Source organism: Bombus pyrosoma, linkage group LG4 (genome assembly GCF_014825855.1).
Source record: "Bombus pyrosoma isolate SC7728 linkage group LG4, ASM1482585v1, whole genome shotgun sequence".
In the NCBI taxonomy this organism is placed as follows: domain Eukaryota; kingdom Metazoa; phylum Arthropoda; class Insecta; order Hymenoptera; family Apidae; genus Bombus; species Bombus pyrosoma.
The window spans coordinates 11,786,178-11,811,165 of NC_057773.1; the positions used below are offsets into that span (position 1 = coordinate 11,786,178).

The 24,988-nt window shown below is 47.3% G+C and overlaps 4 protein-coding genes across 11 annotated transcripts; 2 read left to right on the plus strand and 2 right to left on the minus strand.

Moving 5' to 3' along the window:
- Window positions 1–39: 39 nt before the first annotated feature.
- LOC122567000 (ubiquitin-conjugating enzyme E2 C) lies at window positions 40–1,546 on the minus strand. Its single transcript, XM_043725047.1, has 4 exons — window positions 1,411–1,546; window positions 973–1,087; window positions 695–899; window positions 40–622 (listed from the first exon to the last, which is right to left on the minus strand). The coding sequence occupies exons 1-4, from the start codon at window positions 1,512–1,514 to the stop codon at window positions 498–500; spliced, it is 549 nt and encodes a 182-aa protein (XP_043580982.1). The 5' UTR covers window positions 1,515–1,546; the 3' UTR covers window positions 40–497.
- Window positions 1,533–4,491, plus strand: LOC122566999 (kxDL motif-containing protein CG10681). Of its 2 annotated transcripts, none has more exons than XM_043725046.1 (5): window positions 1,533–1,670; window positions 2,175–2,443; window positions 2,537–2,736; window positions 2,831–2,965; window positions 4,042–4,491. In XM_043725046.1, the coding sequence occupies exons 2-5, from the start codon at window positions 2,295–2,297 to the stop codon at window positions 4,170–4,172; spliced, it is 615 nt and encodes a 204-aa protein (XP_043580981.1). In that variant the 5' UTR covers window positions 1,533–1,670; window positions 2,175–2,294; the 3' UTR covers window positions 4,173–4,491. The 2 variants fall into 2 exon arrangements, with proteins under 2 accessions (XP_043580981.1, XP_043580980.1); XM_043725045.1 differs by lacking the exon at window positions 1,533–1,670 and adding an exon at window positions 1,718–1,859.
- Window positions 4,492–4,637: 146 nt separating this feature from the next.
- On the plus strand, window positions 4,638–22,747 carry LOC122566991 (protein CBFA2T3). 7 transcript variants are annotated; one of them, XM_043725020.1, is made up of 8 exons: window positions 4,638–4,860; window positions 12,715–13,242; window positions 16,080–16,621; window positions 17,223–17,369; window positions 18,764–19,038; window positions 19,976–20,706; window positions 20,810–21,114; window positions 21,191–22,747. In XM_043725020.1, exons 1-8 carry the CDS (start codon window positions 4,827–4,829, stop codon window positions 21,434–21,436), a joined length of 2,808 nt encoding a protein of 935 aa, XP_043580955.1. In that variant the 5' UTR covers window positions 4,638–4,826; the 3' UTR covers window positions 21,437–22,747. The 7 variants fall into 7 exon arrangements, with proteins under 7 accessions (XP_043580955.1, XP_043580961.1, XP_043580959.1 ...); XM_043725024.1 differs by lacking the exon at window positions 4,638–4,860 and adding an exon at window positions 5,728–6,189; XM_043725021.1 differs by lacking the exon at window positions 4,638–4,860 and adding an exon at window positions 8,016–8,555.
- On the minus strand, window positions 22,677–24,838 carry LOC122566995 (nucleolar protein 9). Its single transcript, XM_043725039.1, has one exon. It carries the CDS (start codon window positions 24,682–24,684, stop codon window positions 22,867–22,869), a length of 1,818 nt encoding a protein of 605 aa, XP_043580974.1. The 5' UTR covers window positions 24,685–24,838; the 3' UTR covers window positions 22,677–22,866.
- Window positions 24,839–24,988: the final 150 nt, after the last annotated feature.

Here is a 24,988-nt window from a genome sequence, read left to right on the forward strand (position 1 = left end):
TGAACAAAACAGTTTGCGAAAGTATAATGAATTTCATAATTTTAGTGTTTAAAATATTTATTTTTTAAATATACAATAATTATCGATAATGTAACGTCAATGATCACTGTCACTCGTATGCATGAAAACCGTAAAATATATCCAATGTACCATATATTAAAAATAAAAATAAATAAAAGCTTCTAATACAAATTGACGATATAAAAATGTTTAATCCGCATACAGTCTTAAAAGCATTATACAAATTTCTATACATTTTCAAGACAGACTGACGAAATTATATAACAAATATGATCGCGATGAACAATATAAAAAGTGTTTATATGTCCTTTTTGCATGATAGAATATACGAGTGCAAAAGATAATAGGAGATGAAATTTTCTATAATGAAGTACATAAATTCGGTGCACTTTGTTTTTCTATATCTTATACCTAGATGTAACATTGATAGAAATAAAAATAATGAACAAGCCATGATCATTATAAAAATACCCTTATCATGAATCTTGCTGATCGCGGTTCAAAGTTCTGTGGTATTCTTCTGTTAAATGTTTTTTATACTTTGTTTGATCGTTCCATAGTTTTGCTGCCTGTGGATTGAGGGGACTCTCATTGTTAGGTTCTAAAAGAAAGAACAGAGTTTATGGTATTTGTTTGCCAGCTTTTCACATAACATCGATCCAAAGTTACTTACCACTAAGAAGAGATTGTATAGATAACAATATAGTACGCACATCGTATAAAGCGCTCCATTTCTCTTTTAATATATCCAAACAAATATTACCCACTGCATCCACGTTTGGATGAAAACAAGGAGTAGCGAAACGTACAATTGGAGCACTATATGGGTAACTATGGGGAAATTCTAAAGTTAATTTATATGTAAGACCAGCATAAACCTGCAACAATAAATGAAAATAAAAGTTCTGTTGTATCTGTTACTATTTTCATTATCAATAGAGCAATTATTACCGTATCCCTTGGTCCTGTAATGGTTCCTATCCATTTGAATAGATTTTCTCCATCTGGAAAGGCAGAAACACCTTTCTCTGTGCTCATCATCAAAACCATGAGCTCCTTTTGCAACCTATACGCATATATTTTGCCCTTATTAATATCATAGGAAAAAGTCGATTGTATGGATAAATCTAGCATAAAATATAATTATGCCCAAGGATATTTACTTGCAATCTAAGAACCAGCTAATATTAAATCATTCGCTCAAACATTGTGAATAGGTTATGTATTCTAGTATTACTATTACAGTAAGATACGTATTTGCTATATGAAATTTTTAGTATAAAGTGAAAAAAATCTGGGATGGCTATAGATAAAAGAATGGTAATAAATAAATAATATATAGGAGCAAGATCAATTGTGTATTTTAAATATTCGAAAAAGTTGGCGTACCGTTTACTAACTGCATGCTTGTCTTTTGGTATATTCTGTTTTTCCTCTGCAGCTTTACTCGGAGCATTTTGAGACGAATAAAATGGATTTATATTTTGTGCCATTCCGAATCGAAAGACACAAGTGATTCTTCGAATTATTATTTGCCGCACAAGATTTCCGAAGCTTCGGTTTGGGATACAACAGTCACTGTGGAAATTTGAATGCTGAATCTTCTACCAACCTTCTTGAAAACATTTGACTTCGAACAGCTGTTGAAGGTGAAGCGTGTGGTTTGTTTAATATGTACTATCGTGCCACGTACTGCATTTAGTTCAGTTGAAAACACAGTGAATTCGATTATATAAAATCATGTTGAAAAGCGAACATTAAAGTTATTTGTCGAAAAATTATTTCCTTTGATTTTGTGTAAAATTGAAACGTGACGTCTCTGCCATGTAAATACAATAGTAAGTGTATCATCGATCATCACCAAGTTAGCAAGAATGAGCAGTTCCAATAATATGTAGTGTTTAGTATATATCGTGCTAACGTTGAATTAATATGTGACAAAAGTTCTGAAAAAAAAAAGACGTACAACTTTAAGCAAACAAAACTTATGTTATTGCATTGCTTACTCGTCTATAGATTCATCATTTAACTATAGTTCATTCCTTTACAATTAGTTTATAATAATGTGAACATTGTTTCCCTTCAATCATTACTGCGAACTCGATAAAGATTTATAAAAACAAATGTACACTCTACCGTGTAAATTATTATAGAAAGAAGCAATATGATTAGAATACTTGATTGAGGCAGAAAGACATGGTCGCGTTAAGATTGTACACGAGCAAATATCGTATTTATACGATGTGAGATTTAAAAAAGAAAAAAGAAGAAAGATGGCAACGGCACAAGGTACACCAGAATCTGATACTGGAAGTTTTGAATGCTTCCAAAACTATACAGCGCCAGAGGTATTTATCCAGGGTTTGGCTGGAATTGTTGATCAACAGGATGTAGAATCTATGATAAGAGCACAAAAGCAAATGTAAGAATACTTCTCCAAATATTTGTTCAAGTACCAGTGTATATGCAATATCTGTTTACCGTGTCTGTTATGTACTAAGTTATTGCTTCACAGGTTGCAGAGGTTTGAAAAAACCAACGAGATGTTGACCAATTGCAATCAGTTGTCGATAAATAGATTTAAAACTGCTGGCAATGAGTTTAAAAAACATACAACATTATTAGTGGAAATGAAGAGAGATCTGGATTATATTTTCAAAAGAATTCGTATCGTAAAGAACAAACTGAGTCAGCAATATCCACAAGCATTTAATGGTAAGCTAGTTATATATGTAATCTATTTTAATAACATACATGTGAATAATGGTATGTTGATGATATGTTAGCGTGATATATTTTGTTAACATAGAAGCGGTAAGAAGCAGTTTAGCGGAAGAAGTAATCGTCGAAGATGTAGATTGCCCTGTAAAACCGCTTGAACCTGAAATAGTACCACTACCAAGCGCCTCTAATACCGTTATGGATCGAGATCCAGATTCTGATGGTAACCAAACTAGCAGTACAAGTAATCGTATTACTGTATAAGAAATTTACTTACATTGTGACAAGTTATTCGTTGTTAAAGTTTTACGATGCTTCTTCTTTTTATTCTTTTCATTTCTTTTATTAAATTTCTTTAAAATCATTCGTCGAACCAAACGAAATAATTATTGAGATTCAACATTTGTATTTGTGATATGTGTACTTATCTGTACGACCATTTTTAATGTTCTTCGCTCAGTTAGAAAGAAATTTCCGGTAGTATGTAGTATTATGAGTGAATAAATGAAGTATAATGATAGCCATTATACATATTCAATTATAAACGAAGATTTTCAACAATGTTAATCCTTTTTGATAAATAAATTGTAATACGAAGTTGATCAGTAGAAGGTGATCAGTTGGTCGATGCAACACTTTTATTTAAAAATCCTTTATACTCGTATAATATACGTCGCATGTGTTTCGTTGCGACTTGTACACCGAATTGAAATATATATATACATATATATATATATATATATATGTGTGTGTGTGTGTAGTACATAAAGTTAATGAAATTTCTGTAAATTTGAAGAAACATGAAAAGTATCGTAAATAACACACGTGTCTTATTGTCGAACGGTTCGCCAATAAGACGCAACACTTTGATATATATTAAGCAATTAAGTCAGTATTTATTGTCCTGTGGTGGAGAGGTACATAGGTAATTCCTTTCTAAGCGTTGTTAGCGTAAAACGATGTACATGTTACAGCCATGGTACGTGATAGATGCGCGTGATAGCAGAGTGGTAGATATCGAAATGTAGCAGAAAGGTATCGCTTGACGAGTTGGTTTAAAGCGATTTCGGTACGCTATGGCTGTAACGTAAGAGTTACACTGTAATGAAATGAATTTTAGAAATAGTACGAAAAAAAAACAAAAGAAAAAAATACAGATGTTATATTTCGATTTTGTTAGACGTAATTTACTTGGATCTATTTCCCACTCGTTAGGGTATACGAGGTCGTTCCTTTTCCCGAATACGTTATTCAATTACGTAAACGAAACTAATACCGACTTCAATTGTTGATGTACAGTGCCGGTTGAGGAGTTTCAATTTGCAAAGCTGCGGAAACGACGAATAAAGAGCAACGATAGTTCATCAACGGAGAGCAACAACGATCACAGTAACGCCGAAACTTCGTCCTGCACGTCCGATACTGGTTAAAGCATTTGTTCCAGAGTTAGAAAATTAGAAGACTACAAAAAAGAAGAATACCCTCAAAAAAAGAAAAAAAAGGAACGATAATAAAAAGAGAGGAAAGAGAAGATTGATATTTTATACGTTAACGTTATCGCGAAAATGGTTAGCCGACAATAACGGTTTAGTTCCATCGGTGGCAACCGGCTATGAAAATTTGGAAAGTTTCGATTATACACAACGTACAGAAGTAGATGTACGCGCAACCGTATACATATTTGTAAATTGCAAATCTGTGAATTTTGTCAGTGTCGACGAAATAATAAAGTATTATTTGTACACTGTAGAAGAGTCGATCATTTCGTAGCGGTAAGTACAATGCGTGTTATAGGATGGATTTTGAAGAAAATGGTATATTTTCTAACGAAACAGAATAATCGGAAATATGTTCGAACGGCATCGATTTTACCGGTGACTCGTAGTTTCCGTTAAAGCTCAGAGATGTCGGTAAAGATGTGAACAAGAGAGTCTGGCTGGACGTCTCGCGCGCGAATATCGTTAGGATTAATAGACGAAGCCAGTTTACACAGCAGTTACAAATTATCGCGCACAATACGTCGTATCAAACATCGACACTCGAATAGCTAGGACGGTGTTTCTACTTATACATAACAGGTGCCGATGAGGACCATGACAAGCAACGAGTCCATTAGAGGTACGGGCCATTGAAAGAATATACGTTAAACAGGCCATTTTTTGAAGTGAAATTTATTAACGGAATGAACTCATCTATGTTAATTTTCTAATGTAAACGTTCCACTGCCTTTTACATAAATGTTCTTCCTATATTTTTCTCATTCGGATTTCTGACACGAATTGTAAAACTTTTCAAAATCGTTTATTGTTTCTCCTCTAAATATGTTTTTTGAGGAGCGATTTCGATTCTGCTTTCTACCATGGATGGTTTGTACTATACACACACGTCACACATATGCACGTATATACAGAAGGCAGGCGCGACGTTCTTCGCGCGGAAGACGCCAGCCGTCGCGATGCCAGAAACCAGCTGCGTCTCAGCTGTTTTCTATCCGTTTCTCAATTTCTCTTTCTCTCGTCTTCTCTCTCGCTCTGTTCCATTTTCGAGGACGTTTCGGAATTTTAAAATAAGATGATAAAGTTTCCGAGCACAATTTTTCACTACGCGATGCTCGATTCAACTTCTTACATTGCACGAACAATTAACAATTCGACACTCGAAACAACACTCGGATGAGTATTTTACTACGGTAAAGATCTATCGTAAGATATAGAATGAAAGACACAGAGAAAAGGTTTAAACGACATGTATCGTAGGCACATTTCAGAACAACGAATCGATAGATTCAATCGATTTTACGCGAGAGAATTTCAAGAGCTTCACGATAATTCAGTCGGCCAAACCATAACCGGATGGAAGAGGGACGCGAGCCCAGGAGGAAGAAGCTCTAAGCTGCTGATGGCTCGGTAAAACGAGGAAACAGCTGTTTAATTTTATCCGGCTCACCTGTTTCGTTCGATAGTCGCTCTCGTTTTTACCGCGGCCACACTGTATAGCAGCCAGACTGTTGAGCAAGTATATGTAGCGTAATACAATACGCGTTCTTTGTGAACGCGAGACACAACGAAGCTAGTCGTGTAATTATTCGGTGAAGGAGCCTCTTTGAATCTGTTGAGAGCAGCACGGGATGGAAAGAGTCGTAAAGTGCGAGAGACATGGAAATTTCGGTGGCGCGATAGTTTGCATGCACCAGCACTCGTGGTGCAACGCTTTGTCGTCAAGACTGTACTTGATCTTGATAATTCTGCGTCACGGACACAGCGGAATCCGTTTTTGAGCGGCGCAAAGTAATAGAAAAGCACGGCCGAGGCATACCCGTTAACTCGATGAAGGGTGTCAGAAACAGTGGTCCGGATCGAACGTTTCCAAGAGGGTCGATCCGGCGAACAAGCGGCGCGGCGTGCAGCTTCTAGCGGACACGAGTTTCCAGAAGCTTAGAAAACTAAGGTTTGGAAAAGTTTTTGTTAAAAAGTTGGCCCTTTCATACCGCAAGTTGGATTCGCGGCGCGATCGATTTTCGCGGATAGCTACGCGAACGCATATTCCGATCGGGGGATCGTCGATCGAGCAACAATACGGTTGTGCGTTTTTCTACACAGTACCGCGAAAATGCTGTAAAATCGGCTGACGCGGTTTCTCTCTCGCGAAAGGAGTGACTTCGTGCTATTGACATCCGCTCTTCGTGGTATCGACATCTCGGTACAAGCCAGCCCGTGCCGGCAGCGCGATTTTGTGCGTCACTTCCACGGTATGGTGGAAGGGAGAGTGAGCGAGATAGCGAAAAGAGGGAAGGGGAGGTGGTGGGTAGGGATAAACGAAGAGAGAGAGAGAGAGAGAGAGAGAAAGAGGGGGCGAGGAGAGGAAATTCGTTGGACGAACACGAGCTACGTCGGTATAATTTTCACAAGCGCGAAAATTACTCGGATCAGAGCCGATAAGTCGTAAATTACGAGTGCGCGCAGAGGTACGTTCCAATCGGCGTGTAAAACGCAAGTTTCGTTTGCCTGCGAATGACGGCATCACCCGTCGCTGAAACTTACGATTACTCGTCCGACGTATCGAACTTCGCGTCGAAATCCTAACGCAATTCAATCGCGCGCGAATAGCAATAACACGTCCGACTATCGGGCACGGCGCGATTCTTCCTTCTACTAACAGTCGTGCTCGTCATTCCTTTACGAATAATCGCGAGCCGGCAAAGCATCGAGAAACGATATATGCAACTCGGATTTCTTACGATTGGACGGATGACTCGTTGTTACGTCGTATGGATTCGAGGCGATGATCTTTGTTCGTTACGGAAGGAAAAGTGGGAAACGGGGCCCGTTGAAAATTGACGGAAGATAGGGGTACGGAATACGGTGTGGAGGTTATTCAGGAATTTCGGCGCGATGACGCGCGCACGTAGAGGAGCGTACATGCCGATGACAGGACCGTGACGGAGTGCTAATAATACGTATAATAGGCCGGTAGAGCGGCGCGCGTGTGTTGGTGTGGTCGCGCATGAATTCGTGCCGATAAGCAGGGGCAGGGACAGGGATAGAGAGATATTCTATCTAGCGCGCATACGCGTATAGATAGTTGGCGTTGGTCCGGAGTATAGAGAAGCGTGGCCATGGTCACGGATTTCGATTGCGTGCACGATACTTACAAGTTTGAAGCGTCCGCGAACGTTGTTGTCACGTTCTAAACGGAAAGCCGATCGATCACGATATCGAATGTCCGATCGATATACACGCGTACGCGTTCGAAATCGATAGATGCAGAATCGATACAAGGAACTAGGACGATCCTTCGATTTCTCTCTCTTCTTTCTTTCGATTATCCCTTTTTACCGGCGATGTTTTCTGGTTCGGTCACGTGGTACGCGAGTCGCGCGAGACCCAAAAAATTGGCCGATCGGAGAGATACGGCGCGACGTACGAAGATCGTCGCGAGAATAAGAGGAAAGGAAGACGAGAGGATGGCGAGCTATTTCTCAGTTTCAACCGCAGAGACTTTCTTCGCGAGAATATATCGACGCGTCAAGAGCAAACTAGCCCGTTTACGATAACCACGCGTGCATATATATACCGGCCGTATTACCGCGGTTCGTTCGCGCAGCTTTCAAACGCGTAAGTACGTCTACCTTGAATTTAGTTTTGCGATCACCGACCATCGGACGTGGTGGTGAGTTCTTGGATCCGTTACCGATCCGGTCGATGAAAATTTTAATGGAAAACCGAGAAGATCGTAGCGAGTGTCGCGTACCTCTCGGTTCCCGCCTGTTCCTGGCCGATTGTTTCGATGGTCCAGAGGACGTCGGATGGCAGAATTGCCGGTGCAGCGACGGAGCGAGAGTAGAGGTTGCGTGGTAGAGATTGCAAGCCACCACCTCTCTTCCTCGTCCACCTCCGGTCGGCGCCGTTCTTCCAGTTCTCCGGCGCGACGAGACGTTCAGTCGGCTGGCGACAGCCGTCCGTGCTTCGCGTTCCTTCCTATCGCGCACGCTCTGTTACTCGCCCGCGAAATTTCCTCGTTGTCTCCGCTCTTCAGCTTCTTTTCGCGCCTCGTGGTTCTACCGCTGCTGCCGTCGTTCGATCGTTCGCGATCGTTTGCAAAGGGAAACGGTGGACGCGATGAAACGCGTGGTTGTGGTGGTCACGCGCCGATCGCGACGATTTCGCTAGATCGGTGTCGCCGGTGACCGACGGTGACGTCAACGATCGAGAAATCGCGCGGTCCGTTTCGTGCTGCAGCCCTTTTGGATTTCCCGAAGGTTGATCGTCAACAGGCTGACAGCACCGAAAGCCCCCGATCGGTGATCGGAAGAGGTAGGCGGATCTTCTCGATTCTAGTAGCTCTGAAACGAGCAAATTTCACGCGTATCGCGCTCGACGGTGTTCGACGAGTTCGAATCTATTTAAAAACCTAACTACTTTGCGTTTCGAATTGACGGCAAAGCAACGCGGTCCAATGGGAAAAAAGAGAAGAACAAGGAAACGAACGCGGCGATACTGTCCGGAATACGAATAAGATGAAACACGACCGTCGTAAGGCCGTTCTCGTCGAAGTAAACGAACGACGACGTCTCGTGCGCGCACGTGTGTGTCGAACGAAAGGAAGAGAGAAACGGTGGAAGGCAACCAGCCGAAACGATGCTCGAGGAAACTCGGTTCTTTTTCGACAAATGAAATAGATAGGCTACCAGTGAGTAGAAAACCGAAGCAGGAAAAGCGCCAGGTGCATCGTTTCGCACGATATTTGTCAATAATCGATGGCGTACCTCCTCGCGATTAACCATCGACCATTAACCATTTTGCCGTCGATCAAACGATACGCGATATTCGCACACACCCGTTGCTCGAACCCGAACCCGGCACCTCGGCGGACGACTAAATTCTTGCGATTTTCGATTAGCGACGCTTGAAATTCTTCCAGAGGTCGTAAAGATTAGAAGGAGAAAAGTCGCAGCTAGTTGCGTTCGAAGCGAATGAAACGACCTAACTTTTCTGCATAAATTTTCGCTGTCGTTTCTGTAGCGACTTTTCCGAGTTTTCGAAAGAAATCGAGTCACGACGCAGAATCGGAGAATCGGATCGCGAAACGTTGGTAGCTTAACGCGTGGCGTGCACGTTGCACTTTGAACCGGATCGATCGATCGATCGATCGGGCAAGAGCCATCGACTTGGCGTACTCGGCGAATCCGATTAACGCGCAATGGACGTTTGTGGATAACGGGAAGCGGCGAACACGGAAACGCGATCGGTTGTGCTCGTGGACGCAAATTCAGTCGCGTGTGCGTCCATACGTAGCAGCACGAGACACGCGCTAGCGTTGGCCCGCTATACTCTCATCTCAAGTATTATATCGATTAACTGTTGGTAACAGAAGTGAGGCAGAGGAAAGCTCGTCGGAGGGTGGCATAGCTTTGGCTTTCCTATATTATTAATCTTGCGCGCCTTCTCTCTCCCTCTCTCTCTCTCTCTCTCTCTCTCTCCTTCTTTTTCCTTTCCCTGCCAGCCTCGTTCTCTCGTTTTCTTTTGCTCTTTGCCCGCTCGACCCTAGCCGCGCTTACTCTCCGCGCTACCTGGTAAACCTGGCATGTCCCGTGCCAATCAACGGAGCTGGTCAGCTATCGTGGACAAGTTCGACGCTTCAGAGAAAATCGATGATTTTCACAGCGCGAGTAGGCGTTGCAACGACAGCCGGCTTGCACGCTTGTTGTTGGACGAAGTTTTTCTCGACGAGGTGCGGCAGGAAAACGCGGGCAAATCGATTAAGCGCGCAACAACGTGTCGACTATGATAATAAAATAAAAGTCTTCCGAAAGAAGAAATCCTGCTGAAATAACAGAGATACCGAACAGGTTCTGGGAGGGGAATACGTTTGGTAAACGCGTAATTCGCTGCACGCGCACTTTTTTCGGTACACCGCAATTTCTCATGGTTTTCCCCGGGCGAAGAGCCGACCGTGAAGCCGGATAGGTGGGCGAGCGCAACGAGCGAAACGTCAAATGCCGAGCTGAACGCGACCTTTGTCTGTTCGTGACATCTTCGTAACGCGAACGAGTTCGAGCTTCGCAACTGGTTGCCCCGGCCGAGGTTCTTGCCAGCGGCGTAACGAGCGTTCTGCGGTGGGAAAAGTGATAGTCGCGCTTTGGCAACCTCCGCTCGAGATTTCCCTTCGACAAAGGTATGCCGTTCGATCGTGTGCTCCGCGGCGATTCTTCGTTACGCGATGACGCGCACAGAGGTCGAACAAGAGGGTGAAGGAGGCGGGCGGAAGAGTGGGGGAAAGCGCCTCCGTCAAAGGCCGGTGCGAGCAAGAAGACACACGATGGCTGTGCGTGACATTTTTGTAATGAAAGGAAGCCAAACGTACGCGACGCGGTCTTTCAGTACGGCAGACATCTGGTCCGGTTGCCTGGCAGCTTCCTCTTGGTTGCCCGTTCTAATATTGGAAATTGCGTTCCTATCCGGCCGCGCGGGCGTGCGCCATCTCCTCTCCGACGAGCACCGTACCATGTGCAGGACATATGTATAAACACAAGCGCAGTCTGCCGCGATGGCGAAGCCGTTTCCTTTGAAACGTGTTCGCGATCGATCCAAACCTACTCTTTGTCGTCGGCGTTGTCTTGGCTAACTCGCAGAAGGACTTACGCGTCCTTCACTCGTTCGATCCTCGTTGCTCTCACCGGGGAAAGCGTAGCGGGGAAAACGTTCCGCGGGAAAGGGTCGCGCGAACGAGAATCCTTCGATGCGGCGCGGTTCGATCGGGAAAAAAAGCGTACGTGAGCTCGCGTTCGTATCCCCGTGCGCACAACACAGCTGCGCGCAATTACCGACGGTAGAGCCTTGGATTTTCTGCCATGGCACGTATATCGTTTCCCACCGACTCTGCGCTCTTGTTTGCTTAACTAAGCGTCTTAACGAATTGCCGCGGCCGCGCATCTACCCCCGGCTCCTCCTCCTCCTCCTCTTTTCCCTCTTCCTCTCTTTTCTCTTGCTTTTCCGAAACGCCGATCGATTCCACCCGCGTCGACTCGCGATATTCGATAGATCGAAGGGGCCAGCTACGAATACTCGGGACTGGATTTTCCGAGGTAATTACTCTCGACAGAGTCGCATACGCGATACGTATATACGTGGAAACACTTGCGACTTGCGACAACCGGGTCGCGTAAATTGCAGACATCTGTAACAACAGAAGGAGAGACGGGCCGTGACGGCGATTAAAATTATCCGAGCCATCTGTCGCGATAAAGGCCGGTCGACAGGTTGAGCGTGTTACGCGCTTTCCAGCGAGACGCGCTCAACCATCGCGTTCGTAGGATTTCGCGCGCGCGATCCACGAACGAATATCGTTCGTGAACCGATCGACGCACCGATTCGGTTTCCAACGATACGAAATCGTACACGGCATCGCGTTGCCGTAGAGCGGTACGCGCGACTCGCAAACCGCTCCCACCTCCGGTATCCCCGACTCGCCGCGCGTCCCTCGTTACGGTCAACGTGGAAATTAATCCGGATAATTACTTTTCTGCAACGCTCGAAAACTTTGCCCGGACGTTCAAGCGCCGCGTAGGTCGATCGCTGGCGTCGCCGTGTTAATTTCAATGAAATTCTACGGCGTAGAAGCAGTTTGCTCCAGGCGATCGACGATGCCGTTAATTTATTCGGCAATTCGGCCGATGATCGCGATCGGGGGCTCGTTATCGTTTTTACGATTCGCGCGGAGAAAAGCGGCGGCGTCGACCAATCGGCGACTTTCGTCGTTCGTTTCCTCTTTGCATTTCGCGTTAATAACGAGACCATGTGCTACCCCGAAGGCAGTCTCGCGTCTACGGTTACGCTCTAGGTTCCATTTCGACGTCCCACTTTTCGAATTGCGAAACATCGCGACTATAGGCTTCCCTCTTTCCTCTTGACAATCGGAAAATATGTTGTAGGAGTTTACGTGGACGAGTTTCGTTTCGAGACGGAAACGCCTGACGGCGATCGTCCCTGTATTCTCCGTTTAATCGCGCGCTTAACGGCCGTTATTTATTCGGTTCGCCGCTCTGCAACGTTCAATTATTTGGATATTCAGAGCGAGTCGTCGAATCGCCGAATCGCGATAGATCCCGGCTGGTTTGTAAAACTGCCGCTTCCATTAAAATCGGTCATCGGTATGCGTGGTCGGCTGCTAGTTGGCGAGCACGTACGCGAAATATGCGACCGTCGAGGCAGGGCGCGATGCGACGCGGCGCGTCGAGGTAATCGCGAAATGGAATCGATCAAATACGAATCGCGGTCGGACGCGCGATCGCCCGCCTGTATCTTCGGCTTGGTTCCTTCTCCGATCTCCGCAGGGCTTTGCCGAACGCGATCGACGCGCCGACCGATTCTAGCCTTAGATAGCACGCGGCTATTTTTCCGCTTTTCGGTAAGATAAAACGCGTATACGCGCTCGTCGAAAAAATAGCGAATCAATGGATCGCATGTTGAACAGGCAAGAAGTCGGGTGACGAGAGCATGAGGGTGGAGGATGGAATGGCAACCACCAGTACCCCCCTGCACAAGGTGAAGGAAGAGGCCAAGGAATACTTCGGTTACCAACAATCGTCGGAAGCGTCGTCGGCGACGACGACGGCGACAACAACGATGACGACGCCAACGACGACAACGACCGCGACCACGAAGACAACGACCACGACGACGACCACGACGACGAGCATGACGACGACCACGACGACGACGACCACGACGGCGACAACGTCAACGTCGCTGGCAATCGCCGCGAGCATCGTAACGGCGCCCAACTCGAGCACGATCGTCAACGGTACCGGCGGCGTAGCTCCGAGCGTCGCTACCACTCCACCGACCACGACCACCGTACCGAACGCATCGTCACCAGCGACCACCTCTACGCTGCACCAATCTACCGGCGTAGTTTGTCATCTATCGGTGCCAGCGTCTTCCGTCCTGGTCAACGCCGATCCCTTTCCCGTCGATCTCGACCTCAAGACCAAGATCAAGGGTGCGTGTTTTCTATTTTCTTCGTTCGACCGATCGAATCTGTGGCGATGGTCCGTGAGCAAAAGACATGTAACCACTCGGCCGTCTCGTACGCCAGACGGACACGGCCACGACCGATGTCCGAGAGGATGAAAAAAGAGAAAGAGAAAGGAAAGTGGAGAAAGAGAAATACATCGGCGCGTGTTTCGAGCGTTGGCGCGCGAAAACGTTCGGTCGGGTTAGCTGTGGGCGCATCGAACGTTAGTTCGGGATATTGCATAGGGGTACCCGTATATCTAGTCGGCGACCGTGCTCTCGTTCGAATCGTACGTTCAGACTGAACAGGTTATCTAGCAGACGGGCTACTCGAGCCCGCAGCTACTTTGGGAGTGGGGCTGGGGGAAAAAAGGCCGCGCCGCTTCTCTCGTCAAAGGCCTGTCATGGTCCGTTCGTCCCAACAGGGTTCCATCCTCCTGTCTCGTATTCGTAATCGATTGTTTTTTCGATTCTGTCAAGTTCGTGGAACACGCGTGCGACGGCTGGTTAGGTGATCGGGGACACGCGTGCCAGATTTCCTCCGAAATCTCTTCGGTAAGTTTGACGTAAGCGCGACCGCGTTTGTTCGTGGAAAAGCATGATCGTACGGAAAAGAGGCGGGCGAAGGGGTGGGGGGGGGTGGTAGAAAACGAGAAAAAGAAAAGATGGCGCAAAGTGGAGCACGTGCACCGTAAGCCAACGGAAACGTGTGTGCGTGATCGTAGAACGGTCGACGCGGAAACTCCTGCGAACAGTCAGCGAGGCCGGGTGGTTGGTTGGTCGGCCTCGGTGTGTTGGTTAGGTCTGTTGGTGGAACCGGCTGACTGCCTGGACCAGACGCGATAAGGCACGTCCAACGCTTCCAGCGGGATTCTGCTCGAGGCTGATATCATATCCGGTACACCGTCGGCATCCCCGACGCTGCCGTTCGAGGTATTTTGCGATAGTCGCCCGTACCACGGCTCGTAGTCACCCGTACCACGGCTCGTAGTCGCGCGCTCGTTCCCTTCCTCGCACCTTCTTCTTCCGGATATGCTTACAGCGTATAGAACGCATCTATCTTTCTTTTCAGTCGACGTTACACACGCGATTCCCCGTGAAACTTTCCTCCGGGATGCGAATCGAACGCGAACGCGTTAAACTTCGCGTTAGTAAATCCGATTTCGCTGGATCCGTACGACGACCCGTCGTATTCGTACCTTATAGCGGCTAACCACCTCGTTGCTTACGATACAGCGAAGAAAGATCGAGGATGCGCTAGGTGGTACCGTGAGCGATACGAGCATTCGGAAAATCGGCAGAGACAGGCAAGAAAAAAGACGGAAAAATGAGACGAAAGAGACGGTGCAGAGAGAAGAAAGGGAGAGGGAGAAGGGAGGAGAGGCGAATAGGGGAGCATGGGGTGCGGCTAGGAAGGGATTGCGATCAAAGCCATCTGTTGCATTGTCCCGGCAATTAGGAGGCGACAGCTGAGTCCCAGCGTACTTACTTCCACCCAGGGACTCTCAGCCGAGTGGAGCACGTGCGCTTTATCGATCTCCCTTGGTACTCGTGCAACGGTCGTCTACGAAGACAACGAACCGCCTCCACGCTGCTTCTCCCGTGTGCTCCAGGTGCTGCCGTCGCCGCCGCCGCCGCCGCCGTCACCGCTGCTACCGCGAGATACGCGTTTCTCGGAACGCTTTTCTCCCCCAACTAACCGATCTCTTTCGATAACCGCTTCGTGTAAGAGTTTCCAATAATATACGGCTAGGAATCGTCGTCTACGAATCTTCTCGTTACTCCATTTTCTCTTGCAGATTTTTCCGAAATACGCACACGCTATTCAAGTTTTCTTTCCCAGTTCCTTGTCCCCTTTACGCGTTTTCAGGGCCCCAGGAACGACGAACGTAGGAAGAATTTTTCGATCGGGGGTCGTTGGGCGGGGCGATATTACGAACTGGATTTGCGATCGATGCCGTCGCACGACGACCGTAAGGTGCGTTCTAGGTAGTTTACCCCGAGTTCGGATACAGGTAATTAGCTGCTGGCTACCGACGTCAGGTGGCAGTGACACGGTAGCGGCGGCGACCTTCTTTCGTTTGACCCTTTCCCTGTTTTACACGGTTCGTCGCGCCTAGCGTTGATTCGCGTTTGCGATGGAGGCGTAGATGCGTGTAGCGTGATCGAGCGCTGGCCAGCGAAGGGAGAAGATAGGCAAAGAAAACAAAGGCAAGGAATATCGTTTCGCCGATTAAGCGTAGTCACGGTTGCGCGATCGGACGATTTCTGCTGCTAGACAGGCGAGACGATGATATGACAGGGCCAGGAAACGACAAGACGCGAGATCGTTCGTCGTATAACTTTTCGGTATTGGCATACGTATTCGAACGCCGGGTTTTGCCACGCATACCACGAAGCCGGAGGCATTCCGCGAGATAACGCGCGGTACACGGAATGGGAACAAGGCAAGGTGGATGACACGGCCCGTAATTGCATGTTATCCGCTGCTCCCACGCACAGAGCACACGGTTGACGCGCATCTGTGCCTCGCACCGATGCGAGTGTGTGCGCCTATCAACGCGTTTGTAAACGAGTGGCCGATTCGCCTGCCCGTTTCACGTGGTCCGTGGTTGACGGTTCCCCGGATGTACCGAGCACAAAGGACGTTTGCGGGCACCCCGTCCCTTTGCCGCGTTAAACGTTCTCTCTCTCTCTCTCTCTCTCTCTCTCTCTCTCCCCACTTTAACGAAACAAATCGTAGCTTTCCCCTTTGACGATGTCCTTGCGCGAATCCCGTCTCCGTCTAGCGTGGCGAACGAACCAACGAATATTTTGTTTCAGTGTCCTCGGCAGCCAGGGACAAGGTCTCGCGAGAAGATGCTCAACCGGAAGCTCACTCGCCCTGCTCTCATCATCAAAAGATTTCAACCGCGGTACCGGCTATCGGACAACCGAAACAGAGCAACGGCACGCCTCGAGCAGATCACAAAGGAACAGCGATCGTTGTTTGCTCGGCGTCCTCCGACAGCGGTAGTCCTTTACCGTCGCACTACCTCAAACCCGAATCGGAGGACGCGACTGGATCCGCTGGAAGCGGCGGTACCGGCGGTGGCGGTGGCAGCGTGGGTAGCAGCGGTGCAAGCGCTAACGGATCCGTGGCCAACTGCAGGACGGAAGAGCAAAGCGATGTACCTGCACCGTCGAACAGCAACGGCAGCAACAGCACCACCAACGCTGCTACTAGCACCGGCAACAGATGCATCGCCGGTGTTTTCGCCGGTCACGGTGAGCTCAAGAGCGTGCTCGGTACCGTCGTGAAATTTGCTACGGGCATCTCTCCTGACACCGGCGACACTGTGCTTACCCTGGTGTTGGCGCTTCTGGTAAATCCGTCACACGTTTTCTTCTCCTCGCTTCTTCGGTTCGCTACCGTCGATGCCAACCTTACGAATTTAGCGTGACCCGTCGCTGCGCGTGTTTCCTGCTAGTCGGTCGTAGCATGCACGATCGCGAGTAATCGTAAACCGACCCGAGCATAAGTAACGTGCGCGTACCAGCTGACGAAGTTGCCTCGAAGGGAACGTAACACGCGAGTTGGCCCGAGCAACGACGAACAACGTGGAATGCATTCTCGCCAAATAAAACCAGACAATCGCTTTTCTTTCTTGCTTTCTTCCCTGCCTTTCCTTTTCTCTCTCTCTCTTTTTTTTTTTTCTAATAAGAGGAACAAACGAAAATCGCTCTAACAATCCAATGGCTGTCCAAGCGATACGGAATGTCTCGAGCTCGTTCAAACTCTGGCAAATATTCCGAGTACGTATAACGCGATCGGGCGCGTATGAAGCTCGCGTGCGTTCCACAAACGCGACACCTGCTACCCGTGCTACATCGTAAAACATCGTGGCACGTGACAAACGTAAAGTTACCCTCGCTTCTTGTTTCCGACAATTAGCCGACTGTACGGACGACTTTTTCTCTTTGTAGAGCGGCACTATGACCGCGGAAGAATTTCACTCGGCCCTGCAGGAAGCGACCAACTATTCCCTGAAAGGTTTCGTCCTGCCGCATCTGAAACAACAATTGCCATCCCTGCAGAGAGATTTGAGCAACGCTGCCAGAGCAACCAACCAAGTGAGTTCCACTCGATTTGTACTCGGCTGGCGAAGAACTCTTCGCGCAAAGAAATTTTGCTTATCTTTTCCTCCCGATCCAAATTTCTATCGCCTCGAAGGTTACTGCTGTCGACTAGCTGTGCTCCGATATAGGTTAGAGTTATATCACGCACACAGTCGCTAAATTTTCTACAACGAAGACGGAGGAGAGTAAACGCGTTCGGGAGTAGCGGGTAAAATCAACAGAACTCGGGCTGACCGGCTGTCGACCTGTTTTAATTTCCCAGGCTACTTCGCGGCTCGTGGGTGAGGCGCGCCAGCCTGTTTCACGGAACGATAGACGACCGAATCGAAGATGAAGACCAACGCGAAAAGTCTCCGTCTTAACGAAAAACGGGATTCGTCAACCACGTCGACGACGCCACGTTTGTTCGCTTCCTGTTTCTCTTTCTCTCTTTCCAGATTTTCTATTCGTTTCTCCTTTTTTTAACGAATTAGAAGATCGAAAACCGTGGCACGTGAGAAACGTTGAAACAAACGATGCCGTAAACTACGATGCGTTCGACGATTGCAACGACGATCGAAATTTACGCAAAGTGAAAGAACAACGCGCGTGTATACGCAAGACCGAGACGATTCGTGGCAAATTGGAATTCGTATTCTGGCAATTAGGTGGAAGAATAAAGTTTGGTTGGAAAAATGAACGGAAGAGATTTTCGACTACGTTACCGTTCCCAGCTGGTACTTGTCTCTCGAGACGACGAAAATAAAATGGAAGACGACCGGATGAATCCGGAGGTGAGAAGAGAGGAAAAGAGCAGAGAGATCAGCGAAAGACAAAAGGATGGAAAGTGTGTACCGAAGGAGACGGAGGAGCGAGTCGTAGCGCGGCAACGAATTGCAAATTAATAAGAAGGATTTACATTTCTCGAGGCAGCTAGCGGTAAAATATCGAACGAGGGGCGACGACGATTAATTCCTTCGCCAGCCGTCACCCTTCCTTTCCGTTCGCTCCTTTCCTTCGGTGTACTACGTTCGTACAGGAAGCGAATAGCTGCTGATATTCGATCCAACGTGCTGTTACACGCGTAACTTTACCAATCGTTGATCGTGTTAATTGAGAGTCGCGAAAGCAAGAAACCCGCCGACGGAGAAGAACTCCGATATGATATTAGAAGCGATAAATCCTAGGTTGGCGAGTACGCGGCTTAAAGGAGGCTAACGAGTTGGAAACTTTGTACGAAAGTCGTCAGCCTTCGGAAATATCGGAGAATCGTAACCGATCGATGTTTCTTTTCCTCTTTCGAGCCGAGTACGAGCAAATCGAGTCGGTCGATCGTTCAACCGTCACCTCGAGTCGGCATTCGTAAAACGGATATCGATCAAGTACACGTTTGCTTCTCTTTTCCACAGAGTTGCGCGCAGTTTTTGCGATCGAACGAGGCGGCGGTTCTGGAGGCTGTAGGTTTGGTGACTGCGTCGGACCACGTCGAGATCTTCGGAGAGTACGCCGGCAACGGAGCCGTAAGTGGAAACGGCGGCAATCAGTGTCCTGCTCATTACGGCATACGGTCCAACTCCAACCCTGGTATTGGCGCCATTCAGCACACGAACAACGCTACGCCCGGTTTCCATCATTATTCCAGCGGCACATCGCACGCACCGAAACGACGCGCCTCCGATACACCGTAAGTTTTGGCATCGCGTTAAGGTACCGATCGCTTTCGGCGCGATCTGTTTCATTCGTTTTTTCCATCGATTTGCTCGCGCGATAACCACGCAACGACGATGACGTTGCGAACGTATCGGCAACGTATAAATCGCGACGCGTAAATTGCTCGCGGTCGAACACGACCGCGCGAAATCTTTGTTCGTCTATAACGATAATTCACGGAGTAACGAACGCCACGCACCTGCGCGCGTACGTAGTACGTTTGCCAAGCCGCAAACGCGACGATGCGTGGCACGGCTGGTTTCGGTAAAATCTTGGCCAGGAGCCTGCATTTCTCAGTCATGTTTGGCGAACCGATGGAGAGACGATGGCTCGCTTATCGAAACCCCTCGGCAGTCGAACGATCGATCGGTGAAGGATTTCACGCGTCCGCGCGATGCCAACACTCCGATGTTTCGGCGAATAGACGATCGCGGTCGACCGTGATCTAGAATCGATCGATCGTTCGTATATAAAGGATGTTTGGTATTTCCTGTCGGAATGGGATGTGTTCGCCTGGCTGGAGAAATGGGCGCCGACGCGACGCGAATCCAAAGGCGACAAAACGCGACGTGCGCGTTGGCGCAGCCAGCCTGGCCTCCTCTCGATATGTCTGCTCGTGACGTTTCCATATATCATCGGGGCACCACCTTTCTCGAACACCCCGGCCGTCCTACTCCCTACCCTTCGACTACCGGCAAACTTGCCTCGAGTACCTACCTATCAACGTTCTACTAATGCAGCCTACATTCTCCCTTTGCACCGCACCACCACTTTCACGATTCGATTCCCACCTCCGAGCTGTACGCCACCACGCAACGGCGTACGATTCTGCGAACGATTGTCTCCTCGTTCGTCCCCTTTCTTTTCGTTGTCGCGTTTACGACTTCGTTTACCTGATCGAAATATCGCAGGTATTACGAGAACGGCGCCGCTCTCCTCGAGGACGTACCGGTCTATGGAAAGAGATTGACGAATCCATGGAGTCATCATCATCAGCCGCAACCGCAGCAGCAACCGTCTGGCGACGGTTCCTCCCCTTATTGCTGGTATCATCCGCTTCATTCGTCGAGTGGATCGATCCAGGGTCTCGGACATCGTCATGCTCACGGTCACGGTCACGGTCACGGTCATGGTCACGGTCAAACTCACGGCCACGCTCATGGTCATGGCCAGGGTGACGGTTCTAGCTCGATACCGACTAGTTCCGTGCAAATCAATCAGATGAACGCGTTCTCCGGCTCTCATCACCTAGCCCGGCAACAGCAGCAGCAACAAATAAGTCACGTGCAAACGCAAAACGGAAGCCTGGACGACGAATGGAAGAACATTCATATGATGTTGAACTGTATCCTTGGTATGGTGGAGAAGACGAAGAAAGCTTTGGCCATACTACAGACTCGCGGATGTTTCGCAGCGTCGACGCCGGCGCCTCCCTTAGCGGCCACGAGCACCGTGCCAGCTCAGAATGGCGGCAGTACTGGTACCACCGTTGCCGGCAACAATCCATCATCGACCAACGGTTCACAGGTAGAATCGTCGACGGGCGATCGCGAGGGTAGCTTGAAACGATTATCCGGCGAGATCGTGGCTCAGACGATCAGAGCGATCGAGGATAAAGTGGCGGAGGTGAAGAGGAAAGACGGTTGGTGTTCTCTTTCTCTTTCTTCGTCTGAATGCAATCTATTTGTCAAATACGTTTCGATGGAACACGCGAAATATCCAGCCGTTCTCACTCGTCTTTTTAGAAGAGGCCGTGAAGAGGGCCGTGATGGCCGAGGTACAGCGCGCCGTGAGAGTGGCGGTAGCCGAGTCCAGAGCGAACGAACGCCTACGAGTTCATCGAATGCTGGATGTTCCGTTGTCTCAAAGAAACCACGGCGGCGGCCTTCGCCAAGGATCGTACCTTCGAGTACATGGTAACCATGGAGCGGTCGATGCGAACGCTAGGACCGTTGCCACCACGCCGACCAATTCCGTTTCCAACTCGGTCCCGTCGATCAGCGAGGACGAAAAGGAAGCAGCGACGCAATTGCAAACCGTCTCGGGATCTGTGAGTATATACCGCGTTTCGGCATACTCGCGATGCCGATCATACCGTTTGCTCGCACCGTCAAATCGGTTTTCAGAGTTGTTGGAACTGTGGCAGACCAGCGTTGGAAACATGCGGTGGCTGCGGAATAGCGCGATACTGTGGCTCCTTCTGTCAACATCGAGACTGGGAGGCCGGAGGTCACCACGCGACGTGCAACAATCCTCCGCCTCGCGAACCTCGAAGGTCCGCGTCTCGCAGCCCGCCGAGAATCGCCGCTAGCGTGAACGAGGCGAACGTCGCCGCACCGATACCGGCCAGCGGCGCGACCAAAGGGAAGTGACGTTACGACAGCAACTACTATCGATTCCGACGATTCACTAGACCGGTCCAATACGATTCGCGTTAATGTTAACGGCGTTCGTACCGCCAGACACCGCGCGCTCGCGATACATACGCTACTTCCTCTATGTCGAATCATACATCTTCGCTGCCCCTTTCCCATTTCTACTGGTTTAGCTACTTGGTACAGGCCATATGCCACTCGGTTGCGTTTCTACTACCGTTAACTACTACCGTTGCATATTTCTACGAGCCAAAGTTGCGTATATTTTCCGAAATTCATTCGTCGGTAACGTTGTCAAACTAAAGGGCTGAAGCAATTCCTCGAGTATCTACAAACGCAAAGTTATGGGAACAGTACGTCATGCGGATAAAACGGAAATTTTTCCTCTCTATGATCGTAGGTGTAACCGTTGGTCGAATTTCTTCTCTAGGATAGTACGTGTAACGGTTTGTTGTATTGCTATTTGATCGAAGCGACAAAGTAGAGATAAATAATACAAAGTGTATATATGTATATTTCGGATCGTAGATGGTTCGAATAAACGATCACTTTAAATATTGCAAATATCAAATATAAGAATAGTGCCGGTTCTTGCTATATTTCGATAATTCGTACGGCGAAGGTACGAATAAAAATTGAAAGACAAACGAAATAATGCCGCCCAAAACAGCAAACGATCCCATAAACGTAATTTTTATGATAGTACGTGATTTTACGCTACCAAAGAAACGAGAAAATAAAATACGAAGAATGATAACAAAATAACAAAGAAAATGACGACACGTTGTACGCTCTCTAGGTCTCTACGAACATGTAGCATGAAGAAACAATTACCTTTAACGCGGGGTATTTCGCGTGTTTCGTCGAAACAAGTTTAGGATAATTTTCCGTTATTGTTCCACGATCGTTATTGTTTTATTCGTCTTAGAGCCGTAATATAAGTAACACGAAACGTGGTGTAATACATTCAATTTCCCTCTTCTTTTACCGAAGTCGATGTACCGCGTAAAGTAGTGCGCTATCGATCTTTCTCCTAGTCAATTGATAGATTAATACGATGTTTTATTTTATACGCGTAACGGTGTATAAACGCATGTATACGTTTACGAGTCTAGTCATTGTCGAGTCGGGAGATGAAACGAGTTTATCAGTCGTGCGCGCGTTAGGAGAGGACTTTGCTCAAATCTAGACTACGAATCGTTGTATGTTTTTCTAGCTGTATTAAGTTGCAGGGATGTATGATGGATTCTATAGATTGTATTTACGAATTAAGAAAATACATGATTATTCTGTGTCATAACGCTTAAAGAACGAGCATTGGCATCATTCTCTTCTGCGTTTATATTCTTTCTATTTTCTTTTATTTTTTTTTTTTTTTTACACACGGAGGCATTTCATTAATGTAAACAATATTTCATAGAGAAACGTTATTTCCCTTTTTTCGCCTTATCGCCAATTATATTTACAAAAAGGGCTCTCGTCTTTTCTTCCTTTCCTAACGCTTCCATCCAATCTTTCTTGTTTCTCGTAAATAGAAAAACGTTTAGTTTGTTATACATGATTTGTCCGGATTTGGTCGAACGTAAGGATTCACCGACTGCCGCTAACTCTTCCATGATCAACGTTCTCTGATTTAGACGTGCCCATTCCCACATTCTGTCCAAGCTTCTGGAGCCGTGTGTACTGCGAGCTAATTGCGCCCAGTATCCTTTCAATTTCTTCGCAAGCTTCTCCCTGCTTTTCTCGCCGATGTATTTGCTGTCCATAAAAGCGTCTACGATGCGGCTGCCTTTCGGATCTTCAAATATTCTCGCTAGTTCCTCTACGTCTGTTTCCAACAAAGAATTAACCATTTTTATGGGTTTGTTAAACCTAAGAATGTCCTGTACGATCAAACTTCCGTGCAAGCTGATCGAACGATTCAAATCATTTTCCTCTTTCCCTTTCGAATTTTCCCAATGTTCGAACGTTCTCAGGCTTATTATACACGCCACGATTCCATGCTGTCTCTCGCTTGCTTCACACCCTAGAACTTTCAACAGATCGGTTACAAATGCACCTTGTTTCGTTTGCAGTCTCAAGCATGCATTCGCCACGCTAGCCAAAACACCGGTATGACCCTTGTCCAGGAGTTCGGCGAAATGTGTGTGAATTTCTTCGAATAATTGTTCGAAATGTTCCTTCACGGCACAGTGATCGAATAACCGCTGTACGCTGAAATTTGTGCTCCGCATCGACGATAGCCGTTCCAGATTACCTGAAAAATATTCTTCGTAAATCGTATACAAAGATTTGGGACTGGCTACCGATAGGCAAGCCTCCAACAATCTGGTCGAACTTTCTGCGTGAAAGATGTTGGGCAGTTCCTGCTCCCCCTTTCCAGGCTTGAAACATTCGTTCGTAATTTTTCTAATGTACGTTTCCATCAATTCCGGGAACGTATCGTTCAAAGAATATAAGACGCTTTGCAATAATCCAGACGTAAGTTCGTCTTGACCAAATTCTAGAAACTGGGGCCACCTGTACAATCTGTTGCACGTTTCGAATAATAAGTCTTTGTACTCTTGTATGACCGATCGTCTTTCACCAAATATCACCTTCTTTTTATCGGCACTGTTGTCAGGCTTGTCGATCAGTCCGCCGAGACATTCTACGACAGTTCTCAAAACATGATTCGCATACGTATCGAATACAAACTCCTCTATATTGTTGACAAAATATTTGCTTAGTTTCAACACGATGCTGTTGTAAGATTCTATTTCCGAATCTTTAACCTCTATATTGATATCTGCATCTCGTTCGATGCACGATCCCGAAATCGTGGTTCTGTTTCCTCTATCGGCGCAAACTATTATGATTTTTTGCAAAACATGGCTAGCGAACGTGTCGCTACTGAGGGGTCGCAAAGTAGATTTGAAAGCAGCAACTAACCTCTCGATCGTTTCTAACCTCGCATACTTTAAAAGCGAGTCCAGTATCCTGGAACCAACCTGATTCCGGGCATAGTCGACTTCGTGGCCAAGAGTTTGCTCGTACACGTTGTTCACAAATATCAATTTTTCTTCGGTACTAGAGAAGTCGCTTTTCATTAACTCCAGGATATGCACCATGTACTGGTAAGTCTCAGAGTCTACGTCGGACCCATGATTTCGTTGCCGTGCCAACTTTTTTGCCATCTGAATTTGAGATCGTTTCTTCTTTCGCTTTTTACCTCTTTCATCGTTTCCGTGATCGTTGGCCATCATTCGAAATAATCCTTCACTATCGCACGAAGCAATGAACACATAACCTCCTTACAGCTACGGTCAGGTTAAAACTTACAACTTTCGAGTAGACAGCGTCATCTACGATTAGTTTCGACTTATAAACCACTGGTGTGTACGAGAATGGAAATGGAAGCAAATATCGAAACACGAGCGCCATCTACGATCAGAGTTTCGACTTATAAACCACTGGTGCGTACGAGAATGGAAATGGAAGCAAACAACGAAAAAACGAAGAAACCTCGTAAATCATGCCGCATTTCTCACGTTATATCAAAGTTACTAA